At 39.6% G+C, this 19,979-nt stretch overlaps 1 protein-coding gene across 4 annotated transcripts in view; it reads left to right on the forward strand.

Moving 5' to 3' along the window:
- The window catches only part of itprid1 (ITPR interacting domain containing 1), a 47,515-nt gene that overhangs the window by 13,025 nt on the left and 14,511 nt on the right, over positions 1-19,979 (forward strand). For 3 of the 4 annotated variants that reach the window (XM_067577975.1, XM_067577974.1, XM_067577977.1), the window contains 6 exons: positions 3,182-3,259; positions 3,414-3,616; positions 5,119-5,642; positions 8,364-8,424; positions 14,601-14,713; positions 14,848-17,187. In XM_067577975.1, coding sequence (XP_067434076.1) covers positions 3,182-3,259; positions 3,414-3,616; positions 5,119-5,642; positions 8,364-8,424; positions 14,601-14,713; positions 14,848-17,187 — 3,319 coding nt within the window. The remainder of the gene's footprint in view (positions 1-3,181; positions 3,260-3,413; positions 3,617-5,118; positions 5,643-8,363; positions 8,425-14,600; positions 14,714-14,847; positions 17,188-19,979) is intronic. The other variant, XM_067577976.1, reaches the window with a different exon arrangement.

Below are 19,979 nucleotides of genomic sequence, written 5' to 3' on the forward strand. Positions count from 1 at the left end.
ATTATTTAGGTGATTCAAATATTTCTACAAATGTTTCTACTTGAAAACAGTCAGGGTGTAAGCTCATTTGATTAGATTTCATCTGTCAACAAACAGATCACAATATCAAATGTAACTTGGGCCCTGTTCTTTGTATGTGGATTATCGGGTTATCCAGATTAGAACATTGACAATTTGACCTGAGTGTGGATTTTTGGGTTCTTCAAAGCTGCTTAAAATTCATCTGGAATTGTTGTCATGGCAACAAGCCCTTAAAACCAAACCAGAGACAGTGCAGGCTTATTGACAGTTAGCTGGATGTTTTAGGATGAACCCTAAAAACATGAACTCAATTTTCATATACAAATGTCTTGCTTTCTCATTCATGAAACAATGTTGATGTAATTATGATTTTAGATAAGAACATGGGGGTTACTGACAAATCATTATGATCTATTGGTATAATTATTATAATTAAATTTTCATAATGAAAATGTATTCATACATTTATTCATACATGATAAAATATACAACAAAATAAAAAAGAACCAATCCAAATGTACTAAAACTAACTAAAAGATTCTGACTGTTAAAGGACCAGTGGAGGCAAGACATACAGCATTTAATATGACATTTGAAACACTAAAATTTATTAAGTGATTAACCACTGAAGTCACTTTGCTGAAACACATTTATGCAATTAAAGCTGCTTTATGAGATGTTTTATTAAGGTTTGATTTTCATAGCAACATCACCGGCAATCTTACCACAGTTACTGGTAATATCTAATTGTTTAACAGTGATGACAGTGTGGAAATAGTGGGAACACTGTGGAGCACAATGTAGAACAAAATAACAACAGTAACACTGTTGGAGTGAGTGCTTATCATGGTTTCAACTCTGTACTCGATTGCCTTTGTTATTCAAGATAACTTCATCCAGAATTAACAAATAAATCCTCAATCCGCCTTCAGAGAACCAAATTAGCTGGATGAGAATTAACAAGATTTTTTAGCCTGATAATAGCATCGTAACCTGAATTAGTCAAGCCACATTTGAAGAACAGAACAGAAGGGATTTATCCTATTAGTGCCACTCACTGTATGATTGAGGCTAATGTGTGAACTGGCTGAATGTTCCTCACTGTCAGGCATCATATGAATTAGTCCTGTTCCTTACAAGCAAAACAAGCTTGGCTGGCTAGCTGTAATCCCTCCTTGCATGTTATTATGGTATGTTATGGTAAAAAAATATTACTGTAGTAAATAGTTGTCTATGTTATTTATTGGTTATTGCAAACTTGTCAATAATTGAAATAACCATTGGTTTTCATAAGACACTGTGCGAAGAAAATAAATTGAACACAATGCAAAAGCATTTTTTTCCAGCTAGAGATTGAAAGGGTTGATAAGTGGAATTTGTTTGTGTACATTACATAACATTCACTTGAAGCAAGCAGTGAGCTGTCATAAAGGCGTTAACGATAATCTGGCTACAGAGAGCACCATTATGTTGAGGAAACCTGATAACCTTTCATGCAAAGTGGACAGAATGATTATAAGAAATTTCAATATCTCTCCCTGTAATGTGTTATGTTTGTACATATATGAGCTCTGTAGAAAGTGTTACAAGGACATGGTACTCACTTTTTCATATCGTCTTTTTTTTATTTGTATTTAGAAAGAATCCATATTCTGTGATCAATAATTAAACAATATTAAAAGGTAATATACTGCTGTGATCAGTCTTTGACTGACAGTTGTTGGTTCAGGCTGTGATAACAGCTTCAGGACCTGAACATATAGTTAGACACGTAACTACAAGTTATATTTACCAGGCAAATAAGCTTCATCTCCCCCCTCTGCACAGCACACAGCACAGTTTGCATATAAAGGGAAAAGATTGGCGGAAAGTTATGACAATGCTAGACAGCTGTACAGAAAATATGAATCACTAAGGGCAGAGGGGGTAAGTACAAAAGAACAAGGAGAACAGGTTAGAGACGGTTCTGATCAACAAAGACCAGGAGCAAAATGTGAGTACACAATAGCTGTTATTCAAAATATGTCTTGAAGATCTATCTTCCACTTTTGAAATTTGACCTGTTGCATCTTGTGCACCGTGGATAGGGGGCTGCAGTTTCTCTGACGGGGCATGGCTGCGCAGTTGGTTTTGAACAATGCAGCAGTAGAATGTGTTGGAGTTTGAAATAAGGTTGCATCAGTTAAGATTGGTTATAATCAGCCAATTGATTGCCAAAAGATGGAAAAGATGTCAGTAACTATGTTACTGACATGTAACATAGTTACTGTAACACAAAAAGTTATTAATCTTACAGTTTGGTCGTTAAAATCACTGCACTGTCAAACAGCTCTAGGTAGGTCTAACCCACAATAATTAATAAAAATTAAGATTAACCTTTAACTATAAGGCTGAGGTTCTGTCTTTTTTTATTGTCAACAAATCCCATGAAAAAACAAAACCAAGAATTTGTTGGTCTTTTTCTCATTACTTTACAAGTTCCCTACCTTTCCCTACCCTAGGTTCAGTAATATCCTAAAATAGCTTGTCAGTGTAGTCTTCAGCAAACGTTACACAAACACAAGAAAATATTACATTTGTTGGGGACTACTTTCAGCAGTGGATTAATCCATATTTTGTGCTCTTGTGAGTATTTGTGGCAGCATGATGGTGTGTGTTTGACTGAGTCAAAATAAACTGCAGTGTATGTGTTCATGGTAATGAAGGAACATGTCACCCAGTGCAATAGTGTGGCTCATTGATGTGTTTTTAATAGTTTTTGATCAACAATGGAGGTCAATGGCACAGAGGAGTATGGTACTGTATATCAGGCTTTGATACACACACAATACTTGTTAGTAGGAGAAATTCATTGTTGATCTTGGTGTTTTCAGAAAAGTCATATATGATTTACGTAAACTGCATTTTTACAAAAGGCAGATTACAATTTGAACTTAATCATTAGACTGTCAAAACTGTTTGGACTGAGACAAATTACTCCATGATGAAACCAACTTGAACATCATTAACTTATTTTGGGATGATATACCTTTTTCAATACAAATGTGATATTAGGAATTCAATGGGTTACAATATCAGCAATCCATAAATAAATACATGGGGGAAAAAAGTGCGTGTGAATGGAACTGTGAAGCCTTTGCTGTGTATTGTACTTGTTTAGGTGGAGGAGGTCAAGTCCAGCTCTCAGCAGGTGGAACAGCCTCAGCTCAGCAACTTCAGGTCACTCAGGACCACTCAGGTTAGACGCTGCTTCTCTGTCTCTGTCTCTGTCTCTCTCTCTCTCTCTCTCACACACACACACACACTTCATATGAAACTTTATTAGTGTACAGTACATAGTGAGATGTACTCTGGTATGAGTAATGCTGCATTGGCCCTTCTCCTGTTGGCAGTGTGATGGACATACTCAACCTGTGGAATGATGACCCAGAGGAGGTTTTGCTGGATCTGGGCTTCGGTTGTGATGAACCTGACCTCTCTGGTCGCATCCCGGCTCGATTCATCAACCATCAGTCTCAGGCAAGAGGAATAAACCTGCAGGTATTTCTGGAGGCCCAGAAGAACCGGTTGGACCTGGAGAACCCAGATGTCAGCAGTAAGTCATAGTTTTAGCATTATGACCAGTGTTACACATGTGTGGAAAGCATGTCAAGTGATAAATGCATGACAATATTTACCATGCCATCCCAATACTGGCATCATGCACTTTGTTTATCCTTCATGTCTCATTCTACAAGATGTTGGAACCTGGTTGCAGGGATTTGCTCAGATCAGGTCCAGCCTGTAGAATTCAGTGGCATCTAGCAGAGGGACTTAGCAGAAAACAGAATATAATATTCATAAGTATGTTTTAATTAGTGTTTAATCCCATGAAAATAAAAATTGAAAGCAGGTCCTCTTCCACAGGGCCGCCGTGTTGCAAAGTCATGTTTTTACAGTAGCCCAGAATGGACAAACCAAACAGGACAGGGGAGGAGTATTCAGTCGGTTGAAATCTGCAACCTCACCGCTAGGTGCCACTAAATCCTAGATTCTGGTCCTTTAGACATAATATCATCAGTGAGGTCCAATACTGATGTTGGGTTATGAGGCCTGGTTAACAGTCAGTGTTCCAGTTCATCCTCAAGGTGTTAGATGGGGTTGACTTCTGAGCTCTGTGTAGGCAAGTCAAGTTCCTCCACATCAAACTGGGAACATCATTTCATTATGGAGCTGGCTTTGTGCACATTGTCTTTTTCATTCATGTTGAAACAGGGAAGGGCCAAACACAAACTGTTGACACAAAGTTATAAGAACACTATTGTCCAAAATGTCACTGTATGCTGGAGCGTCAAGATTTCCCTTCATTGGAACCAAAGAGCCTGGACCAAACCAGGAAAAACAAAGACAGACATACTAAAGTAGGTGGACCCCGGTGTAAATAAGGATTACAGCACACACAAGGGATGCCCACATCAACTGAATGTAGTATGCATGTGTCAAACACAGCATACAAATTTGTGAGAGCACAAGCACATGTTGCTTCCTTAGTTTCACTCATCACATGATCAGCAACAGGTTCACATTTTCAAAGATGGTTGCAGGAACTGTTATAGTTAATTAGAGATCATGTGGCAGAAATATCCACATGTACATACAGTACATTGAAATCTAATATTCAAATGCACATCATGTACAGGCAAATTGTTTTACTAAATTTTTTTTTTTCAGTTAATTTTTTCTTTTAATGATTTTAATTGTAGCGTTTTTTTAGTCTGCACATTTGTACCTCACACAGTTTTAAAAGTGTTATATGGATGTGTAATAACTTATACTAGTAACAACAACAAATAATTTACAATTTGCTCTTAATTGACAGTTTCAGACATAATGTCTGTTGAGGGGTGGGGTGGGGTGCTTGTGTTTTTGATTTAATGTTTGGATTAGGTTGGTTATGGTGTATACTTACATTCTGTCAGTGATATTAGTTGTTGGTAAAATATCATGGTTTTAGAAAAGTCAGATCTGGTATAGTAAGTAGATAATGCTGTAGACACTGTTTTCAGTGAGTTACTTGTTCCATGACCTGTCTTTTCTCTTCTCCTCTGTCGCCTTCAGATCGTTTTAGACAGCTGGAAGTTCTCCAGCAGGTAACTACAGCCTTTTCCTCCTTGGTGGGATCTTCCTCCTCTTCCTCCCTTTTCAGAGCACCGCCGGGGAAAGACCTGGCCCCTGAGGCTCGGGAGAGGAGGAAGCGCATGGGCATGCTGCTCCGACGAGCATCGAAGAAGTCACAAAGCCAAATATGCCACAGCCCTAACACCCAGGATCCAACCACACCTCCTGCCACCACTCCTCCCAGTGCTTCAACAGGGTCACTGCAGCTTCCACCCAGCCTTGGAGATGAGAAAATCCTCTTAAAGAGAGTCAAACCTGGACTTCAGGAGACTGTGTGTCTCAGTCCTCTGGTAGAGGAGCAAGGAGCTAGTCCAGACCCCCAGCTTCACATGGCTTCTTTCAATGTCCGAGAGGGAGCACTCAGACATAGGCCCCTGAGGGAAGGTTACCCCCTAACAGCCAACACTTTTTTACAGAGGAAGAAGAGTCCAGGGCAGGCCAAGGAATCATTTGAAATGGAAGAGGCAAGTCGAACTGCAAGTTCATCAAAAGCAAAACACTAACTGTCCCATTAACACAATAATATAAAATAATACAACTTGAATACCAAACACTTACTCCCCATAGACTTGGAAACATACTTCCTCGTGGAGAGCAGAGGCTGTGGTCAGAGTGATTAACAGATTCCATTGGTTACCAAAATGTCCAAAGTACTCTAATTCACCATGCAAGATTTCTGTCTTTACTTTGAAATATTATATTTGTTCACCATATGATTATACAGAAAAAGTGCTTTCTTCCTATGAATTTAATTTTGATCAAACCCAGGACCTTCTTGCTGTGAGGCTACAGTGCTAAACACTGAGCCACTGTCAGTTTGCATGTTCTCCCACTGAGAGGAGAGAGAGGAGGAGAATGGGGTTTGAGGGGGAGGGTCATGAGAACTGAGACAAACAGGAGAGAAAAGGGTCAAACACACCTATGCACAGTTATACACAGGTGATTGGCTTAGTAAGGCACAGGAATTAGTGAGAGGGAGCGGGACATGGTCTTGTTCCTGAACTTGAGTCACAATAACTCCATTCTAACAAAACATATCCTATTTTCTGACCAATCCCATTTATATACATGATGTGCAAATGTGCCTACAATGATTTGCATTCATATATCATTGACATATACAGTATATAGATGTATGTTGGCCACAATTATGTTTTTTTATTTTTATTTTTTGCCATTCCAAGTATATCACCATTGCGGTTTTATATAATACCATCAAAAATGCTGCAGACAATATAAAGTGATGACTAAATACTAACTGAAAAGAGTAACAACATTAAAGTTCATTCTGCATGGAATATCTTGGAATATCTATGGAAAATCTTAACATATACAGTATATCACCAGATCTTCAAAAGACAGCCCATGAGTATGTTTTTAATGGTACATTTTGATTGAACCTAAGTGCAGTGTGTTCATATTTGACATACTGTATTTGTATTAATCAATGTTTTTCCATGGTTTTACCTCCAATATCTTCTCCTAATGTATTAGTTATATATTTATGCTTATGTTTAGGCAATTTAAAACAATCTATAAAAGGATGGTGGTCTTGGTTAAATATTGAAAAAATCAATACTTGAACCATGAGCAACAGGTCCTCAAAATTCTATGACAAATTATGTTGTTGGCCATTGCCCTCCAGAATGACACATATGTGTTTTCTGATCTGATGTACTTATCAGCAGGGTGTCATCACTGTTTTCTGAATGCTTTGGTTAAGGTGAGCTTAGGTTTAGGCACAAAAACAAAGTGGTTAGGTTAGGAAAAGTGATTGTTATTGTTATTATTGTTGTTATTTTGCCCCCCCCTTCTTTCTTTCTCAACCGAACTGGTCAAGGTGGCTGCCCACCTAGAGCTGGGTTCTGCTGCTGAGGTTTCTTGTCGTTAAAGGGGAGTTTTTTCTTACCGCTGTCGCCAAGTACTTGTTTATGGGGGAATTGTTGTGTCTCTGTAAATTAAAGAGGACGGTCTAGACCTGCTCTATGTGAAAAGTGCCCTGAGATGACTTTCGTTGTGATTTGGCGCATATAAATATAAACATAAATAAAATTGTATTGAATTAAATTGAACTGAATTGAATTGAATTGAATGACCTGGCTCAAACGGCCACAACAAAAGGGAGACACATCAGTGTTAAATTTTAACAAAAAGATATTTTATTACACCAAAATCAAGCCAAATTGAACCAAATAAAGAATTAACTAGGTATGTAAAGTATGGGGTGTGGAAATCAGTAAAGTCAGAAGTGTGCAATGTGCATGAGTGGAGGATATGTGTGTGAGTGTTGTGAAGGTGCATAAAAACAAAGTAAATAACTAAAGTAACATAACCAAACCAAACAGTGAAGGGAGAAACAGAGAGAGCTGCAGCAGAGGTAGAGCTGCAGCAGCACAGCAGCTAAGTGTCAGAGAGAACTGCCTGCTGCAGCCAGACTTAAATAACCTGGAAACACCATGGGCCCTCAGGTGTTCAAGGTTACACTAATGATCACCTGCAGAAGGAGAAATACAGGTTAATCCAAGATCAAACCCCAAGATGAACCAGGGAACATCACATCATAGTTTGGGTCAAAATTACTAGTTAGGAGACCTTCGTCTTCATGGTTTATAATAATAATAACTTTCTTACATTTAGGGAAGTTAAAAGAAACCAGCTTTGACTGTCAGTAGGAAAGGGGTAACAAACTGTGATCACCAATGTTAAAGGCTGAAATTTTGTTTAACCACCCATCCACCCTGACCTCCTCCCTCTGTCACCTTAGAATAATGTCACATTGTTTCCTCCGTTGCTCCCTCTGACCAGAGTCACAATTCCTACAGCTGCTACAGGGCTTTGTCACTTAACCTCATGTTGTTTTTGGCCTCTTGCTGAAACAAGTAATGCTATCGCTGTTCTTGTGAGGACAGTCTCAGCAGACATCAGACATTATGCAAAACTCATCAGTAGTGTCAAAGTTGATGGCTTTGTGCTTTGTTGACCTCCTCACTATTACATTGTAATAGTGAAAGATACATTACATAGTGACAGTTAGGAGGTCAACAAAGCACATATGTATGCGACTGCATATAGGAGAAAGAGTTGAAATAAGTGGGGCAGAATATGAGAAACAAATCTACTATCATGCTACTACCACTTCCCATGCAAAGTTTACTAATGTTATCTTATTTCATATCTCATTCCAGATCCACAGTTTTGATGAAAGTAGTGTCACAGGGAGCTACGCTGGAGGAGCAGACAACTTAGGTGGGTCACAGCCCCGTAGCCAGAACAAAAAAACAAGAGAGCATTCAGTTTTCCCAGGGGGATCAGGCCGATCTTTAAACATGGTAGGAAACATATACTTTTACAGGATAAAAATTCCAATATCACTATGTGTCAAGAGAACCCCTCATATTAAGATAATGATTAACCCATACTTTAACACAAAAATGCATTACAAATTTGTTAACTACACACTTAAAAGAAAAAGGGTTCACTCGATGTCTGCGTCAGAGTGCATCACAGTGTAGCACAGGCATTTTCAAATACAAAGTTAATGAACAAAAACAAGAATGTTGCTGAAGCAAAAGCTGCTTAATTTAACCAAAATGCTACAACATAAAATGGGTTTTTAATCTGTCCTGAGCAGTATGAGCATTTTTTGCCCCAGTAGTAGTAGTAGTAGTTGTAGCCCTCTGACTCCCCTTCCCTTGTCAGGAAAAAAGCAAACTACCAGCCCAGCTTACACTGTGTCCTCTCTATAGTGCTGCAAAAGTTACCTATGACAATTCAACAAAGAAAACAAAAATTAAGTCGCTAGTCCAGCCTTAGCAATGCAATGAGCAAACAGCACAGAGAGAATGAGAGTTATCACCAAAACAAAACACAGCTAAATTCTTAAGCAAAATGCAAATCCTCCTTAGAAATAATCAAATCATCACACAAACTGTGTATGTAGTGGAATATGACAACAAAATACATGATAGCCATCCCCTCCTACCACACAAATCCAACAAAATTTCATGTAAGCCTACACATCATGACAGCGCACAAAGCCAAACAACCATTAGTGACATCCCAGTGAGCATTTTCCTGTTGAAAAGATGTGTAAAAAAAGGGCTGTGGTCAACAGTGAAAGGACATTCGAAACAACTATTTGAAAACGTTGATTAAACTTCCAGATTTGTCACTGGGATATGCAACACTGTCTTTCAACTGAGAAATTCAGATGTGGTTTCTTAATTATACTTCAAAATGATGACAGGTTATTATTTGCACATTGTAGAGGATAAAAATTTTCAACATTGCAAATCCCAGTGAACTATGTTCTAAGAAAGGAAGGTTCCCACACCAGCTCTCGAACCCCTGTCTCCCCAACCACAGATTACTTCACTGACTACTCAGCCAAAGCTCAGCTCTACCAGACACACAGACCTGCAGCTTTTTATATAGCTGATACACAGAGACAGACAGCAAAACAGAGTAGAGGAGAAGGACAGAGACAGCAATGTAACCTCACTACACTACGAGTCCCGACCTGTGTGCTATTAATAGGACCGTAACACGAAAGTGCCAGGGCACAGTGGTCCTTGACACTGAAAGTGGAAGGAACATATTGTTTTTGTAAAGATTATTATTAGCAAAAACTCACGAAACTTTGCACCCATGTTCGGACTAGTATGTATTTCAATTTGATATTGCAATTGGGCATGGGTCTGGAATGTCGGCTCTATAGCACCCCCTAATTACTTTTAGCATTTTTGATGTGCAAAACAACAGGAAGTTGTTGTAACTCTACTATATGTCATCCAATCTGCCCCAAATTTCTCATACTTGGTAACAGTCCAAGCCTGAACACATCTACATGTCAATATTGAGTCATAGTCATAGCCTACTGACAACAGGAAGTTGACCTTACGTGACAAATGTCACCTGATTTACATAAAAAATACATGGTGTGGTCATAACATACAGTTTCAGTGCCAGGGGCCCAACAGTCCCTGGCACCGAAAGTGTGAGGAACCTATTGTATTTGAAAGTATTATTATTATCATTATTATCATTATTATTATTATTATTATTAGTACCCCACGTCATTGCTTTTTTAGGGGGCTTAGGATGCTCGAAAACTTGGCACACACTTCAGAACGAAAATTGCAAAGTTCTGTAGTGATTGGGCTTGGGCGTGGCTAGCGGGTTCTATAGCAACCCCAAACACAAGGCCATTTTGGAACAAAGTTTCTTTGATGTGCATGAAATTCAGTGGGTTCACTGTTCTCATTATTCTTGACATAATGTTTATTTTTTTCAAAATTTTTCACCCAACAGGAAGTCAGCCATTTTGGATTTCATGCATGAATTTTCATTCTACAAACACATTTTAGGCCTTTAGGATGCGCAAAAACTCAAAACTTTTTACCTATGTTTGAATTAGAAAGTAATGCGATTAGTATTACAGTTGGGCTTGTGCATTGCACATTGGCTCTAAAGCACCCCCTAATTACTTTTAGCATTTTTGATGTGCTAGGGGTCTTCGAAAACTCACAAAACTTTGCCCATGCATCTAAAGCAGCATACCTTGATATCTGATATGGGTGTGGCAAAATGGCTCGAGGGCAACCTCTAGAATATTTCAAAGTCAAAGCCCCTACCTTTAAATTTGATCCTTTTTTTTCGCAAAGTGAAGCCATTGACAGGCATTGCATTTTAATAAACTCCTCCTAGAGATTCAACTTGAGCAACTTCAATTGGTCAATTGATCAATTACATCTAAAGACCTTCATGATGGTAAATTGTGAAGCTTTTTAGTTTTCATGGAACGACCAAAACATGTTTAGGGCATAAAACAGGAAGTTGTTGTAACTCGGCTTTATATTGTCCAATCTGCCCCAAATTTCTCATTCTTGATAAGAGTCCAGGCCTGAGCACATATACATGTCAATATTGAGTCATAGTCATAGCGCCACCTACTGATAATAGGAAGTCGACTTTACATGACAAACGTCATCTGATTTACATTAAATTTACATGGTGTGGTCTACACATTATATACAGCACAATGATGTGTAATCTCCAGCACCACATAGTGGACACAGGAAGTGATAGTTATCTCCTACATGCAATGTCCAATATTCATGAAAATGTATATCTATGTCAGTTGCCCTCTGATAAATGTATTGCTGCAATAATATTTCACTTCGTCGTCTCCAACACCACGTACTGCAATAATAATTTACACATTCACACAAGGTCCAATAACCCTGAAAATCCAGAGCCATGTTAATAGACCTCCAGTAGCAATTCCATGGCTGCCGCTCCCTCCTATGCATGCGAGGTGCAAGGGCCCTTTCATCGCTGCTTGCAGCTTTAATTTCAAAGGGATTATTATTATTATTATTATTATCATTATTATTATTATAGTACATCATTGTATTTTTGAGGGGCTTAGGATGCTAAAAACTCACAAAAATTGGCACACATTCAAGAGAAAAGAGGCCCCTTGGAGTCATACCCTAATTCCGACAGGAAGTCAGCCATTTTGAATCTACTTCACATTTTTTTCCTAAAGTGAAGCCATTCACAAGTGATGTACTTTAACAAACTCCTCTTAGAGATTTCAAATATGGTATGTATTATCTAAACACCTTTGCAATGCCAAATAGTGAAGCTTTTTAGTTTTCATGGAATGCCCTTGACATAAACTTTTTTGGGGCATTAAACAGGGAGTTGTAGTATTGATACCACAGCTGCCACTCCCTCCGAAGCACATGAGGTGCCACCAGGGCCCATTCATCCCTGCTTGCAGCTTTAATTATTATTAGTCCCCTATGCCATTGCATTTTTGAGGGGCTTGGAATGCTTGAAAATTTACAAATATTGGTACACACATCAGAACTGGTGAAAATTGCAAAGTTCTGTAGTGATTGGGCTTGGGCATGGCCAGCGGACTCCACAGCATCCCCAAATGCAGGGCCATGTTGGGATAAAGTTGCTTTGATGTTTATGAAATTCATCATTCTGGACATAATACATTTTTTTGAAATTTTGTTGCCTGACAGGAAGTCAGCCATTTTGGATTTTGTGTGTCAGTTTTCATTTTATGAAAACATTTTCATTTTCACCTCAAAGGCAAGCAAACCTTTTCGTCACATGTATATTTGAGATTTTACAGGCAGATCCTTTGGCTTTGCAGAGTGTGTTTTAACATACGCAGTTCAAGTGCACATGAATATGCAATGCATTTGCATACAGTTTCAACATCATGGGACAATCTGTCTTGATGCAGAAATGCGTTAAGACAGGAATGCAATGTCATTAGATGCGTTAGTAAGTCCATTTTCATATTGAGATCATTAAACAGCATGCCACAGGGTTCATGACAGAGCAAGCTGTTTTACCAGTTGTACTTTTCTCTTACATACTTAAGGTCTAAAATTTTAATGATACACTACAAATGTGTGTTAGAATAAGCTCTTATTGGTTTACCTGCCTTATGCTCTCTCTCTCTCTCTTCTGCAGTGGGGGGGTTGTGGATAGTAAAAAAAATAAGTAAACAAGTCTCAATTTTCTTTAAAATGCATAGAATAGTGGACAGATACACAAACACACACACACACACACACACACACGGACACACACACACACATGCAACCAAACACATAATCTCCTCCAGGTTTACACCTGCCAGATATTATAAGTGTGTCTATGTATGCATTTGCTTCAGAGTTTATGTGTGTGTCGTTGTTGTATGCTTGTAAGTATGTATGTATAAAGGAGTATGAGTATGCATGTGTGGCTTTCTTACTCCTCCAGGTTACATGCACTAAAAAGACTTAATTATATGTGGCCAACTTGGCAGCTGCTGACCAGCCTGCACAGTAAGCAGCTGCACACACGCCCCTTGAATCAGGTTGTGGGGTTGCCAGGTTGCAAAGACAGATGGGTTGAAATTGTATGTAGTATTTGGGTTATGTGTGTAGATTGTGTTCCACTGACGATCTGACAACTTGGGTAACGTCAGATAAACATACAAAACTTACACATCTAAGTATGACGATTGTTCATAAACAAGTTTAAGGGGCCATGCAAATTATGGGAGTTTCCCGGGAGAAACAACAAAAGGGAGGGTGCTGAGACAGGGTCTTGAAATACAGGAGAACCTTGGGAAAAACAGGAGTGTTAGCAAGTCTGGATGAGGCTAACATTTATTATCTATATTTGTGCTAACCTCTCTGTACCTGCCACACAGGCATAACACTGATATACTCTTATGTGCCCAGTAGTGGAAAGTATCTAAGTACATTCACTCAAGTACTGTATTTAAGTACAATTTTGAGGTACTTGTACTTAACTTGAGTATTTCCACTCCACTACAGTTCAGAGGAAAATATTGTATGTTCTACTGCACTACATTTATTTGACAGCTTTAGTTACTGGTTACTTTTCAGATTAAGATCTGACACAATAGATAATACATTAAGCTTTTAAAATACAACACATTGTTAAAGATTAAACCAGTGGTACCCACCCTTTTTGGCTTTTGACATCTTACAAAAAGCAGTGTGTAGTTGGGGTCACATTTCAGATGTCTATGAGTTGTTAACAGCTCCACCAAATAGTGATTTTCCCTCTTAACTTCTCAAATGGTTTCATTTTAATAAATGTTCAAATTATCTGGTATTTTACCAAAAATCAAAGATTAGAGAAAAAGTCCAAAAACTGAAAACAGATTTGTGTATCAGAACTTTTGACGTTTGTTCTTTTTTCCTCTACCATGAATTAGCTCATGACCCCTCAGATTTATCTGGTGACCCTTTGGAGGCTCTGACCCCTAGGTTGGGAACTACTAGGCTGAATTAGCTGACTGTATATAAGGTAGTTCAAACTAACTCCACTTCCAGCAGCTATAACAGTAACATGCTGCTTAAACACTGATGCTTCAGTATTAATAATCTAATGAAGTCATGTATACTAATATATCAGTCAGAGGGACCAAACCACTACTTTTTCTGCAATAGTTTAACTACATCAAGCTGATAATACTTAAGACAGATTTTTCATGCAGGACTTTTGCTGTATTGGTACTTTTACATATGTGAAGGATCTGAATACTTCTTCCACCACTAATTCTCAGACAGCCAAGTCCGATCCAAAGCATTTTGCTGCTAATACTTATGTACTTTTACTTAAGTAGGATTTTTCATGCAGGACTTTACTTTTACATCACTGTAAAGTAAGTATCTGAGTACTTCTTTCACCATTGAGTGTGCCTCTTTGTCAGAAAGAATACAACCACATTCCCAAAATGTTGCTGTTGCTTTAAAACCTTCACAAACTGTAGTTTTGGCCTGGATACACTGGATGTTGTTAAGTTATGATTATAATGGACTGTTCTTCCTTCCCTTTGTTTTTCCTTTCCTTCCTCATGTGTGTGTGAGCAGTACGGGGTATGATACGAACCAACAGCGGCCAGTCAGACAGCAGTGGTTTTCTAGAAGAGCCTTTCATTCCCTCCCTCCCTCAGCTGCAGTCACCTGGACCTGATCTCTTTAAGGTCTCTTCACTTACTTGTCTCACAAGCCCCAACTTTATGAGGCTTAAGTTCAATTCTATATAGTATATACGTTATGTATAGAACAGTTAATGTGTCCTGCTGTTTGACTGTCTGTGTTGTGTGTTTGGTTGCAGGCTCTGTCAGGCCAGTCAGGAGGGAGTACTGACAGCCAGAGCAGTGAGAGGCCAAGCTCTCCTTCTCCTCCTTCTCCTCTTCCCCCTACCTCATCTTTCATCTCTTCTGCTGTTGATAAATCTCTTGTTTCCTCACCCTGTACTTCACCAGAACCTCCATTAGTCCCCCCTTACCAATCTCTTGTCTCGACGAGTCTCCCAACATCTAACCTGCAAAGTTCAGAGATGGAGACAGCACCAGATCAGAATCAGTCTCCACCTAACCCCCCTGCTTCTTTGCCTGCATTGGTGTGTGAGTATCCTCTTCCCCACTCTTCCTCACCTAAGTTGCTGAACCTAACTCACTCCCAATCTTCAGCTCTCCCTTTCCCTGCCTCCTTTACCTTCCTCCCCTCTACATCTCCCCCCTTTCAGGATGCCTCAGTGATTGGAGGGTCAGAGGAGTTTAAAACTGCCCTCTCTCCCCCTTCTTCCCTAAATCTGGATTCTTCTGTCTCAATTGCTACATCTTCAACACAGTCTGACCCCCCCTCTGGGGGTCGAGGAGACACTCGGTCAGAACAAATGGAGGTTTTCCCTTCCCCTTCTTTACCTGATTTTCATAATCCACCCTCTTTAGCCTTTCCCCCAATAATTGAGTCCCCCTTAAAGTGTCCAGAGGACAACGAAAAAGATTCCCTTTTCCCAGTTTCAGATGGAATAGACCTCTCTGAACCACCTACCGATACACAAAAAGAAGAGGAAGAAACACCTTCTTCTCTCTCCTTTCCCTTAGACAAGGAGGATCCCTCAGCTCCATCCTCTCTTGTTCTGGGCTCCTCTAAGTCTGATGAGGATTGTCCCACACTGCCTCACCTTTCTCCTAACCAAACCATTCCAGTTTGTCAGCCTGCTCTGTCGTCACCCTCGCATGATCCAGATGGTCTGATAGATTCAGCTGTTGGAAGAATTTCAAACCTGACAGAGCCAGAGCAGTCCATCTCTCAACAGGACAGACCATGTCCTCATGATGATAACACAGACCCTGCTCCAGCCTCTCCTGTCCAAGATGTTATTCATATTAAGATGGATCACCTCTCTATGGACTTAGAGGATACCCTTCAGAGAAATGAAAAAGGAGAGGGAGAGGATGAGAGACATTCTTACACTGTGCAGACTCAAGAGTCTGTTTACATCTCAGATACAGAGAGTTCTGCAAGTCTGTCAGAAGGTTCTAGATTAGTCTCTGAGGAAGTATGTTACGAAACAGAAATAGGTCCACAGGTCCCCTCCTGTAGTTTGCATGAGCTTTCAGCTGAAACCAAACAAGAAGAGTTTAGCAAAGTCTCTCAAGTGGAAATTGATAACACAGAAAGTAAGTCACCCAGAAGTTATTTAGTTTTACATGATGAAGCTCAAGAGGCACACAGCAGAACTGAAGTGGAGGCGTCTGATCTGATCGAGATAGAGAGCTTAGATCTGGTGTTCGAAACCTCAGTGGATGGCTCGGAAGGCGAATATGGAGACGTGGATGCATTTTTTCAGCAGATTGATACTGAAGGGCGAGTCTACTGGGCAGAACCCATCCAGGTTTCCAGTACGACCCCTGTACTTGGAGAGTCAGGCAGCATTGAGAGTTCAGATGCATATCCTGAGAATACTCTGTTCCCCAGAGGCTCAGCAGTTCTAGATTCATTCTCATCCACAGGTAAAGCTACACCTTTATCATCGTCATCCTCAACAACAATGGACACTGGGCAGGCTTCATTAACAAATGTGGTTTCACTCACAAAGCAAACTGTCTCCTCAGATACCTCCTTGGCTCTAGCTCCATTTTCATCCTTCTCCACACCCCCCAGTCTTAAGCCATCAAGCCGCTCTGTTTCTGTCCAGATGTCTTCATCTCCATCTTCTCACATTGTCCACAGGAAGGATGTTCCCTACGTGACTGACTCAAAACACACCCTTCTCCCTAGTGTTCTCCCTTTGGATACCTCCACCCCTTTCCGTGCTGTCCAGTCATGGACAGATCTGCACATTCAACGAAACACTCTTACCAAGAAGTTGTCACATGGAGACTTCTCTTCGTCTCCATCTTTCCCTCTGCTGTCTACAGACTGTCAGTCACATGACTGCCTCCCTGGGTTGGCTAGAAATTACCAGACTGTGTCAGTATCTATGGATACAGGGCTGTCGCCTGATGAAGATGAAGAGCTGGACAGGAATGGAAACGAAGATGAGGAGAAGCTAGGGGAGGCCCATCAGGCAGCCACCATGGTGTGCTGCTGCTCCTGTGATCACCAGTGTACCTCCTGTACTCACAACAGTTATACCACACAGCACACACTGGGAAACATTCCTGTGAGTAATACATACACTACTCTGTGTTCATGCATTTAGATAAACACGTTTCACACTGATAGCTTACAACCATAGCTGTCTATCACTGACCTCTGGTGCTACTGAAAATGACCACATGACATTCAGTACATCTATAAGTAGATGTATAAGTAAGTCTTGAGTCTTTCTGTGTAAGCCATGTAAAAAATTAAAAATATTTTTTCCAGTCTGTCTATAGACAAGCAGAATATCCTTTAAAAGTTGCCTGCATATTTTAATCTCATCATTCAGTCTTCAATGTAAGGACACAACTGGGTTGAAGTCAAGTCAAGTAAAATTTATTTATATAGCACAAGCGTAAACTCAATGTGCTTAATGTGGGTTGAAGGCAGAAATAAACCAGCTGCCATTAATTCAGTGACAACTATGTATTAACAACATAATACATATGTAATATTTCAAAAATAAATAACCAGGTGATCCTATTAAACTGTTACATTAGTCATGACATGAAATTACCATTGAAATAAAGGTTTTAATCTAAAACATAAAGTTTTCACTGAAATTTCATCAAATTTTAAACTGACAGCTAGCTAGATGTCCTCAGTTGCGAATTGCCAACACCAGTCTGTGCCGTTAGCTGCTCCAAAAACAATGTTAATCTCTGCTCCATGAAATTAATTTCACTTTAATTCATCTCCATTAAATCCTCAAGCTTGCATTTTAAGTGGAATGACAAAAACCAACAGATCAGGGAATGTATGGGCTTAAATTAGAGTTATATGTATTGTAGCTGTTTATCAACATATCTGAATGTGTGAAAAGAAACAAAACAAATGTAGAGAGGGTGTCTGCCCCCCGGACCAAATCTGGAAGATGGTTCCACAGGAGAGGGGCCTAATAGCTGAAGGCTCTGCCTCCCATTCTATTTTTGAAGACTGTAGGAACCACAAGTAAGCCTGCACTATGGTAGTGCAGTGTTCTAGTGGGGTGATGGGGTACTATGAGCTCATTAAGATATGATGGTGCCTGACCATTGAGGGCTTTGTAGGTGAGGAGAAGGATTTTAAATTCTATTCTGGATTTTACAGGAAGCCAATGCAGCAAAGAAATATAATCTCTTTTTCTAGTTTTTATCATTACATGTGCAGCTACATTCTGGACCAGCTGGAGAGTCTTCAGAGACTTGTTAGGGCAGCCTGATACTAGGGAATTGCAGTAATCCAGCCAAGAAGTAACAAATGTGTGGACTAGATTTTCTGCATGTTTTTGAGATAGGATGTGCCTGATTTTTGTATTACGTGAGTGAAAAAAGGCAGTCCTTGAAATTTGTTATATGTGGGAGTTAAAGGATATATCCTGATCAAAGATAACTCCCAGATTCCTTACACTGCTGCTGGAGGCTAGAGAAGCTATATCATTAAGTAATGTATTTCTAAGGTGTTTTGGGCCAAGCACAATAATTTCAATTTTGTCTGAGTTTAGTGGCAGAAAATTGCAGGTCATCCAGGTCTTTATGTCCTTAAGGCATGCTTGGAGTTTCATTAACTGATTGGTTTCATCTGGCTTCATTGATAAATATAACTGGGTATCATCTGCATAACAATGAAAATTTATGGAGTGTTTCCAAATAATATTACCTAAAGGAAGCATATATAAAGTGAATAGTCTTGATCCAAGCACAGAACCTTGTGGAACGTGTACAAACTGAAATCGATCTGATAGATAGGATTCAAACCAGCTTAATGCAGTTCCTCTAATGCCAATTAAATATTCTAGTCTCTGTAATAGGATGTGATGGTCAATGGTGTCAAATGTGGCACTAAGATCTAACAAGACAAGTCCAGAGAGAAGTCCTTTGTCTGATGCAATTAGGAGATCATTTGTAACTTTCACTAGTGCTGTCTCTGTGCTATGATGCGCTCTAAATCCTAACTGAAAATCCTCAAATAAACTGTTATGTAGAAAGTCACACAACTGATTCCTGACTGCTTTCTCAAGGATCTTAGAAAGAAAGGGAAGATTAGATATAAGTCTATAGTTGGCTAAAATGACCCACACCGGGTCTCGAACTGGAGTCTCCAAGATCATAGATGACTGCGCTCACTACTGAGAAGTGCGCTCACTAAAAAGACAATTCCATCTGATTGACAAGAGCCGTGACACTGTTTACATAAAAGTTGGTAAACTCTTCAAGTAAAGGCGTGGACTGCCCGTCCACCTCAAGGTGTAATTATCAGTCTTTACAGCTTGAGCACCTGGTGTGGAAGTTAGTATGCACACAGACTATCTCAGTGGGCTTTTCAGTGCGGACTGACCTCTACTTATTTGTACACCCAGAACAGAGAGACAGCACACCATGTAACGTGTAGAGAACAACCTCAAAGGCAATTATTGCTTTGCACTTTTCATTCATTGCCTATTTTTTACAACCTAACTTTGTGGAAAGGAAAAGGGGAACAAGAGGGTATGGATTCCCTTGGGAGCACTTTGCATGTGTCAGTAGCTCAGCTTTATCTCTGGGGAACATCCCCAACGCCGGGAGTGATGTCCAGTTTAGGAAATGTGTGTCATGTAGCAGGTGGATGTGACTCCCCTTGTTGAGACCTGCTGATAGACGTGGACAGAGACTGAGAGCAATGTAACTGACCTGCACGCCGGTATTTGACATGTTTTTTTTCTTCCCAAAAACAAATAATTTTTTTAATATTTGTATGAAACAAATATTCATAAAGAAAACCCCTATTTGTGCTTTGCTGAATAACGTATTTGTATTCGGGCACACCCCTACTAAGGATAAGACTTCCTTAAGC

Source organism: Thunnus thynnus, chromosome 21 (genome assembly GCF_963924715.1).
Source record: "Thunnus thynnus chromosome 21, fThuThy2.1, whole genome shotgun sequence".
Classification (NCBI taxonomy): domain Eukaryota; kingdom Metazoa; phylum Chordata; class Actinopteri; order Scombriformes; family Scombridae; genus Thunnus; species Thunnus thynnus.